The 19,802-nt window shown below is 38.5% G+C and overlaps 1 protein-coding gene across 1 annotated transcript in view; it reads right to left on the bottom strand.

Annotated features, from left to right (window-relative positions):
- Positions 1-7,704: 7,704 nt before the first annotated feature.
- LATS1 (large tumor suppressor kinase 1) overlaps positions 7,705-19,802 on the bottom strand; it is a 43,989-nt gene continuing 31,891 nt past the window's right edge. The window contains exon 8 of the mRNA XM_004450825.5: positions 7,705-8,661. Within this exon, the coding sequence (XP_004450882.2) occupies positions 8,152-8,661 (510 nt within the window). The 3' untranslated portion in view covers positions 7,705-8,151. The remainder of the gene's footprint in view (positions 8,662-19,802) is intronic.

Here is a 19,802-nt window from a genome sequence, read left to right as displayed (position 1 = left end):
GAAACCCAATAGTACTGTACCCTCAATACACAACTCTACTCTTTAATTCCTATAAAAGTCAGAATACCAATAAGAAGAATAAGGTATATTTCCTGATAATGGACATGCAAAATATAAAGTAGTTAAGTGGGACAAAAACAATGTGAGGGGACACAGAGGGATATGGGAGCAGAGAACATGTATGCTCTTGAAGCTAAGTTGGTATCTTTTCAAATTAGTAGGATATAGACCCCAGGGTTATCGCAAAGAAGGTACTTTAAAAATCTACAGATACAGGGGAAGTGGATGTGGCTCAAGCAATTGGGTTCCTGTCTACCATATAGAAGGTCCAGGGTTCGATGTCCAGGGCCTCCTGGTGAAGACGAGCTGGCCCGTGTGGTGAGGTTGCCCACGTAGAGTGCTGGCCTGAGCAGAGTGCTGGCCTGCTCAGAGGACTGCCCCGTGCAGGAGTGCTTGCCCACGCAGAGAGCTGGCCTGAGCAGAGTGCTGGCCTGCTCAGAGGACTGCCCCGTGCAGGAGTGCTTGCCCACGCAGAGAGCTGGTGAAGCAAGATGACACAACAAAAAAAGACACAAAAGAGAGACAATAAGAGATGCAGCAGATCAGGGAGCTGAGGTGGCACAAGAGAATGATCGCCTCTCTCCCGCTCCAGAAGGTCCCAGGATCGGTTCCTGGAGCTGCCTAATGAGAATACAAGCAGACACAGAAGAATACACAGTGAATGGACACAGAGAGCAGACAGGGGTGGGGTGGGGTGGGGGGAATAAATCAATCTTTAAATAAAAAAATCTACAGAAACAGAAATGAGAAAGAGACCAGTCAGATACATTACAAAAGATCAACTATACAGAACAGGAGGTCTCAATAAAGGAAAAGAGAAAGAGAAAAAAAGATACAACATAAAAACCAAAGGACAAAATGGCTGAAGCAAGTACTGCCTTTACAGTAAGAATACTGCATGTTAATGGATTAAATCCCTTAATCAAAAGACATAGATTAACAGATGGATTTTTTAAAAAGCAGGATTGAACCATATGTTGTTTAAAAGACTTGCTTTTGGGAGTGGATGTAATTCAGTACATGTTTCCCATGTATAAGGTGCTGGGTTCAATCCCCAGTACCTCCTAAGAACAAACAAATGAAAGAGCCAACTCTCACTGGGGAGTGGGTGCTGCTCAGTGATTGAGCGCCTGCTTCCCATATGTGAGGTCCTGGGTTTAATCCCCAGTATCTCCTAAAAATAAAAATAAAAGAGGGAAGCAGACTTGGCCCAGTGGTTAGGGCATCCATCTACCACATGGGAGGTCCACGGTTCAAACCCAGGGCCTCCTTGCCATGTGTGGAGCTGGCTCACGTGCAGTGCTGATGCGCGCAAGGAGTGCCCTGCCACGCAGGGGTGTCCCCCGCGTAGGGGAGCCCCACGCACAAGGAGTGCGCCCCGTAAGGAGAGCCGCCCGGCATGAAAGAAAGTACAGCCTGCCCAGGAATGGTACCACACACACGGAGAGCTGACACAGCAAGATGACTCAACAAAAAGAGACACAGATTCCCATGTTGCTGACAATAACAGAAGCAGACAAAGAAACAAGACACAGCAAATAGACACAAAGAACAGCAACCAGGTTGGGGGAGGGGGGGGAAGAGGAGAGAAATAAATAAATAAATCGTTTTAAAAAATAAAAGAGACTCACTTTAGACCCAAAGACCCAAAAACAGTTGAAAGTGAAAGGATGGAAAAAGATACTCCATTCAAATAGTAACGATAAAAGAGCTGGGATAGCTATACTAATATTGGACAAAATAGATTTTAAGCCAAAAGCTGTTAAAAGAAACAAAAAAAAAAAGATGTATATTAATAAAAGGCACAACCCACCAAGAAGAAATAACAAATATTTATGCACCTTACCATGGTGCACCAAAATACAAAGGGAAAAAACACTGGCAAAACTGAAGGGAAAAAAAGACACCTAAACGATAATAGCTGGAGATTTCAATACAACCTTGTCATCAATAGATAGAACATGTAGACAGAAGATCAATAAGAAAACAAAGAACTTGAATAATTTGATGAATGAACTAGGTCTAATACATGTACAAAACAGCAGGATATATAGTCTCTTCAAGTGGATCCTTCTCTCGGATAGAACACATGTTGGGTCAAAAAACAAGCCTCAATAAATTTTTAAAAATTGAAAGTATATAAAGTATCTTCTCTGGCCATAAATGGAATGCAGCTGGAAATCAATAACAGGCAGATAATTGGAAAATCCACAAATTTATGGAAGTTAAGTAACACGAACCATCAGTGGGTCAAAGAAGAAATTGCAAGGGAAATCAGTAAATATCTTTAGATGATGAAAACAAGAAAAAAACATATCAAAACGTATAGTAGGCATAAGATGGCAACAACCTAAGTGCCCATCAACTGATGAATGAATACTACTCAGATGTACATTAAATATGAACATGAGTATTCTCCTTTGCTTGATATATGGCTTTTGCCTGATTCACAGGATGAACCTGGAATCAAGCAGGTGGCAGAAAATGCCAACTGTGATAGACCAGGAGGTGAAGAATGGAATTCCTCCTAACAGGATTGTCTGGGAGGATTTTCTCCGGGAGGAGCTTTATCTTCATACACTGCTCCTAGCTACAGCAGAAACCGGCAGGTGTCGTTGCACTCAGGTGCTGGCTCCCACTTGGGGATTCATTTCCACAGGGTCCTATGAGTGGCGCTAAAATAGATATTTCTATTCTCCAGTGCTATGGAGATTGCGACCCTTTAGTTCCCTTAGTGTTTGGTTCACTTACTGCTGAAAGGCTAAAAAGACTGGTGAATCCAGCCAGTGTAACCTTCAAAACAATATGAGGGCATGCTGCACAGTTCATGTTACCAGGAAATGATGGCTACCAGGCAATTCATTGATAGACCTACGATCAGTTGATTGGCATCACTAAGAGCCTGGTGTAGAAGCACACCAGCCTCGTGGCAGAGTAGAAACCTTTAAACGGGTGATCCTGAAACTTGCTGGCAGTGTTAGAATGTTTTGCCAATGCATGCCAATGACACAGACTAAATAATGTTGCCTCATGGGAAATATATATTTTTTTAAGTTTCTATACATACATTTGTATATGTGAACCTAGAGTACACTAGTATTAAAATAGGTGAAGTCAACATCTTTTTCTCAAATTAACTCAGAAAAATAATAAAATACTGCAAACAGAATTTTCATTACATTGTTTGGATATTATTAGTATGCTTAGTGAAAATTTGTTAAGGTATAAATGAGCAGTTAAGATATGTGATTTAAACATGCTGACCTATACTATGGATTTATTCCAAAATTGCCTAGTCACCATACAGTGGCCGTATTTTTATATATTTTTCATATATACATAATAATTGTACTATAAAGTAAGAGTAAGATGGTATCACTAATAATAGGGATAATACTTTAAAGTGTTAATGGAAGAGTAATATTGTTGCTTTCCTCAATTAATGGTCCTTTTATTTTAGGGATCAGACCTTTTATTCTGTATCATTTCCATTTAATATTCTTTTCTCCTCTCTAGAAAAAGACATATGTTCTTCCTTTATTGTCCTTCATAGGAGACCAAATACTGCTTCCCTGCCATAGACATCTGGTATTAATAAATGCTGAATTTGACATTCTGAGTCAGACATATGGTATTTACAATGTATTTATGCTTATAGTGAAATCAGACATCACTTAAAACTTCTGCATTACTTATTTCTTCACTGTATCTTAGTCCAAATTTAAACTTCTTCAGTTGTTAGAATCCTTAGAACAGGTAACTGGAATAATTCTGCAATTTTAAGTTCCTATAATTAGCTGAAAGATTAGATCCTACTCTAGCATGTTCTGAAATATTTAAGACTTGATCTTAAAAGTTGTAATTTTTTTAGAGGATTTGGTCTAGGATGATTCTCCTTGTAGTGTACAGTTTGTTCACTTAATTTGTACATGTCTGAAAACAACTACTGTGGAAAATTAGAATCCATAAGAAAACTTTGCTTTTTTATCTGTCAATGAATTTCTTTGAAATTTCAACTTTAGTCAAATGATTTTTTATACTTAGTTTTTGTGCAAACATAAAAATAGCAATCTTAACGAGTGTTGTTGGGGGGGAGAGGGGAGGTGGGGGGTGGGGTTGAATGGGACCTCACATATATATATATTTTTAATGTAATATTATTACAAAGTCAATAAAAAAAAGCAATCTTTTTATATAAAGTTTGCAGATTACTGGTAAAAAATCATTTGAAAACTAATTTCTGGGTAATAAAGTTTAGTCAGAACTCAATACATATGGTATAATAATTAGCACATGGTCTAATATTTAATTGAAATGTATGCTTGGATTGTTAAGTTTTGGCTGTATTCCAACTGGAACGAACAGTGGAATTGCATCTTTATAAATGGGTCCTAGTTGACAATGGAAAAAATTTGGCAATGTACAACATAATGTTAAAAATTAAGCCATATATTTATGTCTGGACTTAAAGATTTCTAAAGACCATTTACAAACACATTGTCCTTTACTTTGAAGAATTTAAACAGTTGTACTCAATTATACAAACCATCAACATTTTATTTATGGTAAGATATTGTATTGAAAACTTTTGCTGTAGTGTAGGAAAATGTTAATCTTTTTTCTGGTTTCTATCAATGTGAAATGAAATTTAATTTTCTGACTTAAAAAAAAAAAGTCAGCCTTCCACACATAATTGAGAGATCTGAATTCTGCTTTTTTAATATCCCAGCAAATGTGTTACACTAGAGAAAATGATTGGGAAAATACAAATAGACTCATTAAAAACACAGGTGATTACTGGTATCTATTACATTCAAAAGTATGCAAAACAACTTAGTTATATTGCAAAGGTGTAATTCCTTTTCCTAACAAAGCATTATTTTATAAAAATGTAGTGTTGTCACTGATTCAATTTTAATACAAAATATTTATATACACAATACAATATAAAATAAACTGGTATAGTGCCTCCACAAGGGGATATATTAAGGCGCTTTACAAATATACCAATATGTTGACCCAAATTATGCTTTGCTTCAACTAAAGCAAACAGCCTAAATGTTTCACTTTAAATACCAAAGGGTGGGTTGTTTGTTTTTCATTAAGGAAAATTTCTAAAGGTACCCCGGGGTAACAGCAGCAGCAATGTCTAAAAATCCTCCCACTGCATTCTCTAATTTCTAACATATTATTAAGTCAGAATAAAACATTTCCACTCACAGTTTTGCACTTTGCAACAGCAGAAGGTAATAACTTTTTAAAAAAGTCAATCTCAAGTGACTTCTTAGTCATACATTCTATAGTTTCTATTACAAGTAAGAAGGTAGAAAAGATACAGCAATAGGTCCTGCCTTGGGGTGTCACTGGACAATACACAACAGTATCTACAATTACATAATTATAGAATACATTTTATAAATACTATTGATATGAAAAGGATTAATTATAAGAAAGACAGTCCATTTTTTAATGAGTGGGAAAATGATTCTGAGAAGAAAACAGGATGTATAACCAATGTTTTCATTCTTTTTCAATTCAGATTATCTAAATTTTTTGTTGTTGTTCTCATTTGTTTGGGCAGGAAGCACCAGGTTTTTTACTAGAAGAGCAGGATCTAGTTTAGGAATAAAATAGCTATAAGTATATCCAAAATAAAAAAAACTGCAGATACAAAGGGTTTGTATACTGCTTGAGATAAACAGACACAGCTTACACTGCCAGAAGGATTTAGAAAATACTAGTCTCTAGAGTCCTTTACATTTGAGGAAGAAGGGCCATACGGATTTTGTGGGGCGAAGGGGGAGTAACAGCACCTTATTTTTTCTACGATGCAAATTAACGAAGTTGGTTTTGTACTGTGTTGCATCAGAGTCCAGAAATAAAACAACTAAATGGAAATGTATATAAGTCTGGATGAAAAAGCTCAAAGATAAAGAGAAATAAATTAAAACTGTGAGAAACAAACTGGAAATTCTTGAACTAGTTTGTTTTGCATAGGATTTTATGGGACTAATTAAATGTTCCATGAAGTGAAGACTGCCATTTCATTAAAGTGTATTTTTTTTACAGTTCTGATGGAAAGTCCTTCGGAAGTAAAACACTTCTATAACAAGTCTATAAAAAGCCAAATATATTATCTCAGTGCCCTAAAATGGTTTTGAGAACATCTCAGTGCTGAATCAGCAAGAGAAAGATTCATAGGGACATCTTATCACCTGCCACACAGACCTTGGTCCATCACCAACTGTCAGCATTGATATAAAAATATGCTAATCTGAGGACTGATCAACTAATTAACATCAAAGTTCTTTGTTTAATCAGTTTTCTTGGAGAGGCTTCCTTAACCTAGAGTCTGTGACAGGTTTCAACATGTTCAGAATCCCCTGAAACTGCATGCAACATTTTCTATGTATGTGTTGATGTATATTTTTCTGCGAAGAGAGTCCACAGCTTTCATGAAATTCTCAAAAGGAGTAGTGGCCCTAGAAGATTCACCTTTACATGCAGTGATTTTGCAGCTAGGCTCTGAGAGGTAACCTTGAGAAAGGTGGGAAAACTAAGCTAAATAAATGTAATTTGCCCTCCCCTCAAATGGACTACACAGTATTGCCTTTAATTTTACTAACAATAGAGTTTCCATTAGCTTTTATATGGAGAAAGGTAAGAGTTTGAAAAGTAGTAGAATTATGCCTCTTACCCACGAATATTACATTTTGATAAAATACTTCCTTATCAGCAGAGCTTAAGAAAAGGAAAGAAAATGCAAATTTTACTATTATCAGAATAGAACTCTTTCCTTTTCCTAAAAGACAAACTAAAGTTATTTTGGAATAAAACTACAAGTCCTTCTTCTTAGAACTGAAGCAATATATATATAATAGATATGCTGAAAATCATATTTAACCTTAAATAAATTTAGGAGGATTTGAATTTTCTAAGACCACTATACAATGTTTCCTAATTACTAATGACTATCCCAACTAAGAATTAACTAATGACTTTTTTTTACTAATTATTCTCCTAGTAGCTAAAATATTGCCAAATCACCAGATTTTCCTTTGCCAATCACAATCTGCATATGTAGCACTGTTCTGAAAGAGGAAACCTGTAATATTACCAACGACATGATGAAACTAGTTCCTGCAGAAAGTACTTTTCTAGTGAGTACCCACAAATCATTTTAATCAAACTTTCATATGAAACTGAAAATAACCTCTGCTTAGGGTAATAGAAAAATGTTTTTTGAATTTCAAAATAAAAATATGAAAAATCTTATATTTAAGCACTCTCAAATTTTCACATATGGCAGCTTTGTTCCCTTTTGAAATTGGAAGCAGCATTAAAAAAAGAACCAATATGGAAAGAAAACTGGTAGTGCTTTGGCTTCTTTTAAAGCCAGTAATTCTTAAGAATTAAATGCTAGAAGATGAAATATTATACCAAGGGGATAATGCACTAGTTTTCTTTCTGATGAGTGTATTATATTGCTTCAACCCTGTATCTCCCAGTTTCAGGATGTGAATCATACAGATTATCATTAGCCCAGGAATACTCACCAACATGATGGCTTAATTTCTCTACCTTATCTTGTACACAAAACAAGGTTTTAAAAAAATATATATATATATATTTATATATATAAATATAAATATATATATATAAATGCTCTGTAAATATGGGATATGTTTCATATTTGGTTAAAGCAAGGTAAAACTAAAACTGTCTTTCAAAAAAATTTCAAAAACTTTTAAAATTATTTAGCTTATATACAAATACATATCAGAATTCTCCTTTTAAACAAAGCACTAATTTTTTTAAGTACTTTAAGTACCAAGAACTGACTATAATATTCAGTTCATAATTTACTTTCTTATAACAATTTTTTCTAAATTAACTGATTCGAAAGGCTGGAATAAATTAACATTTTAAAAGGATTTCCCATAATTTAGGAAAATAAAAGTGTACACAGAGCACATACATAGCTCTGTCACGTTTGCATAATTTTACTCTCAGAACCTTCAAACACCCTGCATTTGAGGCCTGTTTGCAAATCCTCATTACAGAACCATGGTTCAATCACTTCCTAGTGTGTTAAACATACACAAGATCACGATTTTTAATCTCCGAGCCTGTGTGTTGGTCATCTTCATCTGACTGTTGCTCTAAGCCTTGTGTATTAATGTACTCATATTCTATGGGCTTGGGATAATTGTATGGGTAGCCATTGTCATCAAAAAACCTCCTAAAGGTAAATTCATAGAAAGCATGTTCAGGGTGCTTTCCATTTTTATACCATCCATTGAGAGTATCATTGACATTTTCTTCCTCGTTATCATCACTCCACAACTTATCAGGATCAACTGGATCAAAATTTGATGTATCTGTTGGGTGTGTGATTTTAGGAATGTAAGAGGCAGACTGCTGCCTTAGGTCACTGGAGAAATCTATCGTTTTAAAAAATGGATGAGCTTTTATTTCATCAGCACCATTCTTGCCTAAGCGATCTTCTGGTCCTCGGCAAAGTTTAATGATAAGATCAGAGGCTTCAGGACTAAGTTTGGCTTGCGGTGGAATGTGAAGAGATGTTTGCCAGTTGATAACCTTTAAAGAAGATTTTAAAAAATTAGGAGGGAAGATACAAGTAACAAAAACAGACATTTTGTCCACATTTTATATAATAGAAAAAAAAATCTTAATCCTTTTTAAATGAGTTTGCCATAGTATTTAACCTTCCACATCTTTACTCATGCATCATATTTGGATAGTAATTTTTCACCTATCCCTCCTCTCATATTTGAAGATTCACTGGAAGTTTGATCTCCCATGTTCAGCCCTTCTACCTCTGGTAGAATTAACTATTTGCACTGGACCTTCACTGCACCATGTATCTTCTTCTATCATAATACCTCCAATTTATATCTATATCCCTCTACTGAAAAATAAAGTTCTATTAAGGTTAGGGATCATTCAGTGCTTCCAAGTGTTTGGCAAATTGCTTGGCATATATTTGATGCTCAATTAGTCTTTGTTCCCATTTTGAATAAACTGGAATGAGTAAGAAAGAAATGAAGGCCAAGTGAGGCCAGGCTATCTAGTTTCTCCTCTTGAATGAACTCTTGGAGACAGAGGAATGGTATAAGACTCTGACCACAATGTGAAAAGTGTTTTGGGTACAAGTAAACTCTGCTAAGAATGTTAAGAATACCTTATTATTTAACCTAGATAAAACAGCTTTGACTAGTCACAAATATTAATAATAAATAATATTTGTTTAATAAATGAATAAATGAACCATACTCCTCCTTATTCATAGAAGCTGATTAGCTGCTGGAAAGGTAAGAAAAATGCATTCTCATTTATAATATCTAGTCATCTTAAAGTCATGTGCCAGGTTAGAAAAACAATATGCTTCCACCAATAATAGGATATTTATTTCAATTCTTACTGGAAAAAAAAAATCAAGATAAGATGATAGTTACATATGCCTGGTTATACAATATATTTCAGATAGGAAAAATGAAAATATAAAACCAGTTAGACAAGTTTTTATTATTATAACTAGATTCAGGATTTTTTAGCTTAAGGTAAAAATTAAAAAATAGAAGATCTCTACCCATGTATACTTCCTCCTATATAGGTACACTTACTATTGAACTTATGTACTTAAGTACATATGAGTATTCTTTTTAAGGCTTACTTTTGTAAAACTTTGTTTCATATATATTACCTATGTGAAATCAACAGACGGAGTTCTATAGAATTAATGAAGTTAGAACTAACACATTACCCTAAAATCTAGGCTCAGAGAACTTAGGCTTCTGGCATTATTATTAGCTTATTAATTATATCAGGTTACATTATATTTTAAAATATGCTTTAAAATATGACTCACATTTGAATCATATAATACTTCAGAATTACATGTATAAAAAATGACTTTAAAATATTATTGCTGGGAAACGGACTTTGGCCCAGTGGTTAGGGCGTCCGTCTACCATATGGGAGGTCCGCGGTTCAAACCCCGGGCGGGCCTCCTTGACCCGTGTGGAGCTGGCCATGCGCAGTGCTGATGCGCGCAAGGAGTGCCGTGCCACGCAAGGGTGTCCCCTGCGTGGGGGAGCTCCACGCGCAAGGAGTGCGCCCGTGAGGAAAGCCACCCAGCGTGAAAAGAAAGTGCAGCCTGCCCAGGAATGGCGCCGCCCACACTTCCTGTGCCGCTGACCACAACAGAAGCGGACAAAGAAACAAGACGCAGCAAATAGACACCAAGAACAGACAACCAGGGGAGGGGGGGAAATTAAATAAATAAATAAATCTTTTAAAAAAAAAAAATTATTGCTATTAATCCTTACTCTAATAATAATTCTTCCTTTACTATAAAGTTTCACAACATTAATAGGATATAAACAGTTGAATAATACACTTTCAGATAATTACACCTGATACTCCTTCCAAGGATTCAAACTTACTTTTAATTATTACAATATTTATTTAATATAGAATAATAAAGAAAAAAGTCAATACCCATAATCCTATTACCAAGATAACTACCATACTTAAGCATATTTTTCAAACATTTTTCTCTATTTGCACGTATATATTATATGATGTATATGTAATTTTGTAAACAAAAAATGGAATCATAATATTTATGCTTTTATATAACCTACTTAAAAAAATCAATAATACTTACTGATCACCTATCCACAGCAACAAATTTTAATCTATAAATCCATTTTAAAAGCTGAGGAACATTTTATAATATGGACAGATAATTTAAACAATCTCCTACTGTTCTACATGCTTACATTGTTTCAAAATTCCAATTACATAAGTACAATGCTACAGGCTAAATGTTAAATATTAACACATATTCTCAATTACTGTTTTAGAAACTTTTACATGGAATTATTATCTCCAAATAAATTTAAAGTATTTGATATGCAGAAATTTAAATTATTTGGTATGTTTCACCAAACTGAATGGCTAAAATTTAGTTTCATTATTTCTAATCAAGATCTCTGTAAGATATTTATTTAACCAAAATTTACTAAGTATTAAGCTCTGGGTATACTAAAATGTACTTGAAATAATCTACGCTCTATACTCAAGGAGCTTACAGTTTAATAATGGAGGGATGGGAGAAGGTAAAGAGATATTTTTAACATAGTTTGTTGAAATAATTCAGCTTCTAGTTAGGAAGCAGAAGATCATAACAGACCATTACTTCCACCACAACAAATTAAAAAACTGGATAAATGGTAAAATTATGTAATTCAAAAGCTATTAGAGAACTGTAAAAAACAATGAGGCTTAGACATTACTTTTAAGAGACACGAGCTATTCCTAAATGAGCAGAGACTAGTGACATTTTCTGGTGTTGGACCCATATGTTAAAATTAGGTGTGAAGATGTTTAAAATAGCTGCTATTAATCTTAAAAATATTTGAAGAAAAAGTGGACAAATGGGTTGAAAAGTTGGAGAATTTCAACAGAAAAACAAAAACTCTAAAAATATCCAAAATGGACACCCTGGAACTAAAAAATATAATATATGAAATTAGTAATTCATTAGATGGCTTTAATATCACCCAGAGACACCAAGAAAACAAAACAAAACAAAACACATTCTGTTAATTAAAAAACAGGTCAATAAAAATTATGTAAACTGAAGCACAAGGAGGAAAAACAGAAAAAAAAGAATAAAGTAGGGAGCAGATGTAGCTCAAATACTTGCGCCACTGCTTCCCATGTATGAAGTCCCAGATTCAATCCCTGTGATCTTCTAAAAAACAAAAACAAACAAACAAAACCAATTCTCACTGGGGAGTGGTTGTAGCTCAATGGCTGGGCGCCTGCTTTCCATGTATGAGGTCCTGGCTTCAGTCCCCAGTACCTCCTTTAAAAAAAGTGTAAGGGCTACATACAGGACAATATCAAACGTCTACCATATGTATAATTGGAGTCCCAGAAGAAGAGGGCAGGAAAAAATATTTTAAGATATAATGATGGAATTTTCCCAAAATTGATGAAAATCTTCAACCCACAATTTAAGAAAATCTTTAACCCACAACCCATTCTTGCCACTGACAAGAATGCAAGCGGACACAGAAGAACACAGAGCGAGTGGACACAGACAGCAGACAATGGGGGAGAGGGGGAAGGGGAGAGAATTTTTTTAAAAAAGATAAATATAAAGAAAATTACACATAGGCACTGTTAAATATCAAAGTTAAAGAGAGAAAAAAATCTTAAGAGAAGCCAGAGAGAAAGTTTGTCTTCAAGTATAAGCGCATTCCATTCTGTCTTTTCTACTGCATGCAGCTTTAACCTGAACAAAATGCACAAAGCAGCTATTTAAGGATTTAAAAAAAATAAAATAGAGAGACCGTAGAACCACACACACAAAAAGTTAATAGTGGGAAGTGGATGTGGCTCAAGTGATAGGGCCTCCGCCTACCATATGAGAGGACCCAGGTTTGATCCCTGGGGCCTCCTAAAGAAAAAGAGAAAGCGTGCCTGCGTGGCAAGCCAGTGCAGTGAGCCAAGTGCCCATGCAGGTGCCCATGCAGTGAGCTGAGTGCCGAGTGCCCAAGTGAGTGCCCACATGGCGAGGCAAGTGCCCATGTGAGTGCCTGGGTGGCGAGGCGAGTGCCCATGCAGCGAGCCAGTGCCCGCGCAGCGAGTCAAAGCCCGCACAAGAGAGTCAGGCAGGAAGATGATGACGCAACAAAAGAGAGATGAAGGGGAGTCAAGATGAAGCATAGCAGAGACCAGGAACTGAAGTGGCGCAATTGACAGGGGACCTCTCTCCACATCAGAGGTCCCCAGGATTGAACCCGTCAATCCTGGAGGAGAAAAATGAGAAGACAAAAAGAGAAATAGATACAGAAGATCACACAGTGAATGGACACAGACAGCCAAAAACAGCAGGGTGAGGAGGGGGGGAGGGGGGGAGGGGAAGAAAACAACTATCAAAAAAAAAAAAAGTAAATAGTAACAGACAGGTTGGGTAAGGTAAGGATGAGAATTCACAGTAATACTGAACCCAGTGGAAAGTTTATCATTTTTCCCTCTGGATTATCCTGGCCTGGATTCAAGGTGGCCCAAAATCCAGAAATGGGAAACTGGTGTGGACAGAGAGAGCTACAGGAGAAGCCCTCTAGTCTGGGTTCAAGGAATGGGAGGTGGCAGTAAAGGCCTGCAGGGACCCAAAACTTGGAGACAGGGGAAACGTCCTCTCTGATTGGAAATGGACTCATACAGTACGCAGTCCCAAGGAGACGGGGCTTGCTTTCTTCCTCTGTTCTCTCATTACCTTGCTCTGATGCAGGTGCAGACATGGGATATGCATGGTAGCATGAGGCAAACAAAGGCCCCAGTTTTTAGCCAGAACACCAAAAAGGAGAGATGCAGGGAACTGAAATGACCAGGGATGGCACAGAGAGGAAAGAGATTGAAATATGGACTCCATAAAATTGTTTACAAACTGCAGGGCTCACACCCTAAACTAGCCTGTGTATATATATCTGATCCTAAAAAGCATACCAAAGATGCTGACAACTGAACTAAGGAAAATACCTCACCTCAGATGCCATTGTGGACAGTGAATGGCACACATGTGGGAAAGACCTGAAGGGCTTTGAAAATGAAACTGATATTGAGCCAAAAGCCACAAAATGCTATCTGGAACTTGTAGTCTGAAAGCCCAGTACTGCATAGTTTCACTGGTGAGTTTCACTAAAAATTCTAAGAAGAATTAGTACCATACTTCTCAAACTCTTGGAAAAAATTGGTGGGAAGACTTCTAAATTCACTGTACGAGGCCAGCATCATCCTAATATCAAAGCAAGCTAGATGTTTCACAAAAAGAGAAAATTACTGAATTTTCTCTTCTTATGAATACAGATGCAAAATTCCTCAAAAAAAAACTACCAAACCAAATCCAAAAGGACCTCAAAAAGATTACACAAACAAGATCACGTGGGATATATCCCAGGAATATAAGAGTGGTTCAACATACAAAAATCAATCAATGCAATCAATAGAATGAAACACACACACAATTGTCTCAGTGCAGAAAAGGCAGCTGACAAAACCTAGCATCGTTTCTTGATAAAAACACTCAGAAAAATAGGAATACAAGGGGATTTCCTCAACATGACAAACGCCTTATCTGAAAAACCCATAGCTATATCATATTCAATGGTGAAAGAGTGAAAACTATCCCCCTAAGGTCAGGAACAAAATAAAGATGTCTATTATCACTATTGCTATTCAACATTGTACTGGATGTGCTACCCAGAGCAACCAGGCAAGAAAAATATATAAAAGGCATCCAAACTGGAAGGGAAGAAAGAGAATTATCCCTCATTGTGTGGAGCCAAGTCTACTCAGTGAGGGATAGAACTGGATATCCACATGCAAAATAATGAAAGTGGACCCCTTCCTCACAAAAATCAACTCAAAATGGATCAGCAACCTGAAAGTGTTTAAACCATAAAACTTTTGGAAGAAAACATAGGAAAATGTCCTCCGGATCTTTTTTTTTTTTTTTTTTTTTTTTTTTTTAAAGATTTATTTATTTATTTAATCCCTCCCCCCCCCCCCTCCCCTGGTTGTCTGTTCTTGGTGTCTATTTGCTGCGTCTTGTTTCTTTGTCCGCTTTTGTTGTCGTCAGCGGCACGGGAAGTGTGGGCGGCGCCATTCCTGGGCAGGCTGCTCTTTCTTTTCACGCTGGGCTGCTTTCCTCACGGGCGCACTCCTTGCGCGTGGGGCTCCCCCACGCGGGGACACCCTTGCGTGGCACGGCACTCCTTGCGCGCATCAGCACTGCGCATGGGCCAGCTCCACACGGAGTCAAGGAGGCCCGGGGTTTGAACCGCGGACCTCCCATATGGTAGACGGACGCCCTAACCACTGGGCCAAAGTCCGTTTCCCCCGGATCTTGTATTAGACAATTCTTAGACTTTACATTGAAAGCATGAGGTGCCACAGAAAAAATATTAAGAACTCATTTTCAAGATTTGGAGTTGTCCTGGGTGGTGCTGCAGGAACAGATGCTGGACATTGTGTGTCCTGCTATGGCCCACTGGGTAGAATGGGGGAGAGTGTAGACTACAATGTAGACCACTGTCCATGTGGTGCAGCAGTGCTCCAAAATGTATTCACCAGGTGCAGTGAGTGTGCCACGATGATGGAAGAGGTCATTAATATGGGAGGAAATGGGGTTAGGGAGGGGTGGGGGGGTATATGGGGACCTCATACTTTTTGAATGTAACATTTAAAAGAAAATAAAGGGAAGCGGACTTGGCCCAACGGATAGGGCATCCGCCTACCACACGGGAGGTCCACGGTTCAAACCCCGGGCCTCCTTGACCCGTGTGGAGCTGGCCCATGTGCAGTGCTGATATGCACAAGGAGTGCCCTGCCACGCAGGGGTGTTCCCCACGTAGGGGAGCTCACACGCAGGGAGTGCGCCCCATAAGGAGAGCCGCCCAGTGCAAAAGAAAGTGCAGCCTGCCCAGGAGTGGTGCTGCACACACGGAGAGCTGACACAGCAAGATGACGCAACAAAAAGAAACACAGATTCCGGGTGCTGCTGATAAGGATAGAAGTGGTCACAGAAGAACATACAGCGAATGGACACAGAGAGCAGACAACTGGAGGTGGGGGGAGGGGGGAGGGGGGAGAAATAAAATAAATAAAAGAAAATAAAGAAGAAAAAGAAAAAAAGAACTCCTACAACTCAAAAACCCCAAATGATAAACCACCCAATTTAAAAATGGGCAAAGGATTTTAACAGGCATTTCTCCAAAGATACAAAAATGGCTAACAAGGACATGAAAAGATGCTCAACAGCATCATTAGCCAGTAAGGAAATGCAAATCAAAACCACAATAAGATACTGCTTTACATCCATTGGGATGGCTATTACTGTAAAAAAGCAAAACAACAGGTGTTGGAAAAGATGTGAAACTGGAAACATCATGCATTGCTGGTAGGAATGTAAAATGGTGCAAACACTGTGGAAAATGGTTTGATATTTTCTCAGAAAGGCAATCATAGACCCACATGACCCAGAAATTTCACTCCTAGATACATACCCAAAACAACCAAAAGCAAGAGACTTAAACAAATACTTGAATGTCAATGTTTAAAACAGCATTATTGAAACAGCACATTATTTACAGTAGCCAAATGTCCAACAGCAGAGGAATGGATAAACAAAATGTGGCTTATACAATATGGAATATTACCTGTCTTAAAACCAATGAAGTTCTGATACATTCCACTATGGGGATGAACCCTGAAGAATCATTTGAGTGATATAAGTCAAACACAAAAGGACAGATACTGCAGAATTCCACTTCGAAGTTGCTAGATTATGCAAATAGACAGAGATGGAAAGTAGATGGAAAGCGCAGGGTATTAGTCTGCCAAAGAGGTGTTGATGCAAAGTACCAGAAATCTCTTGGCTTTTTTTTTTCAGATACCTGGGCTGGGAATTGAAACTGGGCCCTCCTATGTGGGAAGCCGACACTCACCCACTGAGGCATATCAGCTTTCCTAAGTTGGTTTTCTCATCTGTTTTGCTTGTTATTTGTTTATTCAGGAGGCACCAGGAACCAAATCTGGGACCTCCTGTGTGGTAGGCAGGCACCTAACAGCTTGAGCCATATCCATTCCCTTGGTTTTTATAATGGGGAGTTCTTTGGGGGTAAAAGATTATAGTTCGAAGGCCAAATCAAGGCATCAACAGAGACGTTTTCTCACCAAATCAGCTACTGCTGATCCTGGTGTGTTGCCAGGGGCTATGGGTCTCTGTGAGGTTTCAGCCATCCCGTCTGAATGGCCTCTTCCAGGATCAGCTGCTCTGCTTTCTTCCCAATTTCAGCTGCAAATTGGCATAGGGCCCCTTAAGGCTTCCTATTTCAGTCCTGGCTGTTCTGCTTTCTTCCCAAATTCAACTGTAAGCTATCAGGCAAAATGGTGCATCTCTCCCTGAGACCTGAGCTGTTTGAATATTCTCCTTTCTGTCACAGGGCAGGATCAAAAATAACAAGCGCTCTCTCTCTTCTTGTGTCTGTCTGTTTATATCAGACCCAGCAAGGGGGCGGGGACTCAACCTGAGTCACATCCACTGACACAGTCAAATCAAAAGCCCAGAGCAATCTCATCAAATAATCTAAACCAAGACCCTTCAGCTGAATGTAATGCAATCAAAGGATATCACAGCAAGAGGAATAAATTAGTTCACAAACATAATCTTCCTCTTTTGGGGATTCATTAAATAATCTCAAAATGCCACAAAGGGTAAGGGAGAAAGGAGAACTAATGCATAATTGATGAATGATATCTACAGAGGAGGTGTGTTGGAGTTTGCTACATGAGTTTTGTGTTTATTATTATTTTATTGTGTCATTCCCCCCTCCCCATCTGCTCTCTGTGTCCATTCACTGTGTGTTCTTCTGTGTCTGTTGTATTCTCACTAGGCAGCTCTGGGAACCCATCCTGGGACCTTCTGGAGTGGGAGAGAGGTGATCACTCTCTTGCTCCACCCCAGCGCCCTAGTTCGCTGCATCTCATTGTCTCTTCTCTGTGTCTCTTCTTGTTGCATTATCTTGCTGTGTCAGCTCTCCATGTGGACGAGACCACTCCTGGGCAGGCTGCACTCCTGTGTGCGACAGCATTCCTTTACACGGGGGGCACTCCTTGCACGGGGGGCACCCCTGTGCAGGGTTGCACTCCTTGTGCATAGCAGCACTCTACATGGGCCAGCTCGCCACACGGGTCAGGAGGCCCTGGGTATCAAACACTGGACCTCCTACATGGTAGGTGGAAGCTCTGTCTGTGAACCACAACCGTTTCCCCATACAATTATTTTTGCAACTATCTTGCAAGTTTGAAGTTATTTCAAAGTAAAACGTTTAAGAAAATAAAAACCAGAACCTCAGGAACTTGTAGGACAATATCAAAGGTTCTAACATTGGCGTCAAAAAGCATGATGCAACTTTAAAAAAATCCATTTTACTATATGACAATGTAAAAAATAAAAAAATATATTTTTTCAGGTAAAGAATTCTGGTCGACAGTTTCTCTTTTAGCACTTTAAAAATGCCATTCATTTCTAGCTTCCATTCTTTATAATGAAGTTGGCCATCATTCTTGAATGAAATGTATCTTTTTCTCTCCTGCGCTTGTCTCACTCCCCCTGGGCCACATGGAGCCAGTTTATTACAGTTAAATACCCCCCCTTCTCAAGATATACACACACACACACACATATATATTTTTTGTTCATTTTTTTTTCCATAAGGAAAATTAAAATACACCCCCCCAAAGAAGAGTGGGGATCCAAAACAAGAGGCTGGGGTAGGACATGGTCTCCTGCTTAGGGCAAGCCCTGGGGAGGGCTCCTGAAGGCTCCCCTCCTTCCTGTAAGCACCCTGTCTCAACATCTCTGGAGGCCAAGGAGGCAGTGGGATACCGCAAAGCCTCTGTCTTCCTCCCTCTTTCTTCAGGCAAGCCCAGAAGGGCCAGAGCTTTGTGGGACCCAGGAGAGGGCAGACAGATGGTGGAGGGAAGATATTTCTACTCTGAGGTAGGCAGTGAGTGCTATATTCAAAGAAATTTATTATTTCTCCACTTTTGTTAGATATTTTAAAAATTAAAATAAAACAATGCAGCTAAGGGTGTGTGTGTCTGTCCCTCTGGCTAAAGGATGGGGAGGGGAGCAGCGTTGGGAGGAGGTTCCTGCACACGGTGGGGTGGGCATCACTGTGGGGTACACTTGCCCACCATCCCCAGGCTGTGCTGGCCTTGAAGCAGGGTGCTCTCACTTTTCAGCTCCTCGGATTGTTACCTCAGGAGTGCCCTGCCCACATGCAGCCGCTTGATGCTTCTTGAAGGTCTCCTGTGTGCTGGTTGGTCTGGCGTAGCTCTTGGATGTAACTGCAGGACTTCAAGAGGATCCTGCCTTTACTCGTTCCTATCTTGCCACTGTCTGCATTACAATCTGAAATGGCTTTTGAGAGTTGGAGGATTCAGTTGTTGATCTTTACCCTCTGCCTTCTCTCCATTTCATTGTGCTGAGCTCTCCTTCTCTCATCTTGTGGTGTTTGTGCTTTTATTTGTAACTTTTAGAAAACTTTAATTTTAGATTTAACATATACTAAAATGGACTCTTTTGGTTTATGTGTATAGTTCTATGATTATTAACACATGTATAAATTTGTGTAATGACTACCACCATAATCAGGATACAGAACAGTTCCATCATCCAAAAAACTCCTTCATGTTATCCATTTATGGTCACTTCCTGCCCCAGTTCATAATCCCTGGCAACCACTGATCTGTTCTCTATCACTACAGTTTTGTCTAGTTGAGAATGAATGATACATGAATGGACTTAAAAAGCATGGATCTTTTTGAGACTGGTTTCTTTCACTCAGGGTAATGTCTTTGAAATTCATCCGAGTTGTTGTGTGTCTCAATAGCCTGTTGCTCTTCATTTCTGAGTAACATTCTGTTGTAGGGATATGGTTTTGCCTAGTTACCCATTGTAGTGCAATTGGGTTGTTTTCAGTGCTTAGCTCTTGCAAAACTGCCTTGAATATTCCTTTTTTGTTTTGTTTTGAAGATTGCCCCCCCTTCCCCTCCTCCCACCCTGCTGTTTTTTTGCTGTCTGTGTTGTCTTCTCATTGTCTCTCCTCTAGGATTCACCAGGATTCGATCCTGGA

This window comes from Dasypus novemcinctus, chromosome 28, assembly GCF_030445035.2.
Source record: "Dasypus novemcinctus isolate mDasNov1 chromosome 28, mDasNov1.1.hap2, whole genome shotgun sequence".
Lineage (NCBI taxonomy): Eukaryota > Metazoa > Chordata > Mammalia > Cingulata > Dasypodidae > Dasypus > Dasypus novemcinctus.
This window is presented reverse-complemented; position numbering and strand designations above follow the sequence as displayed.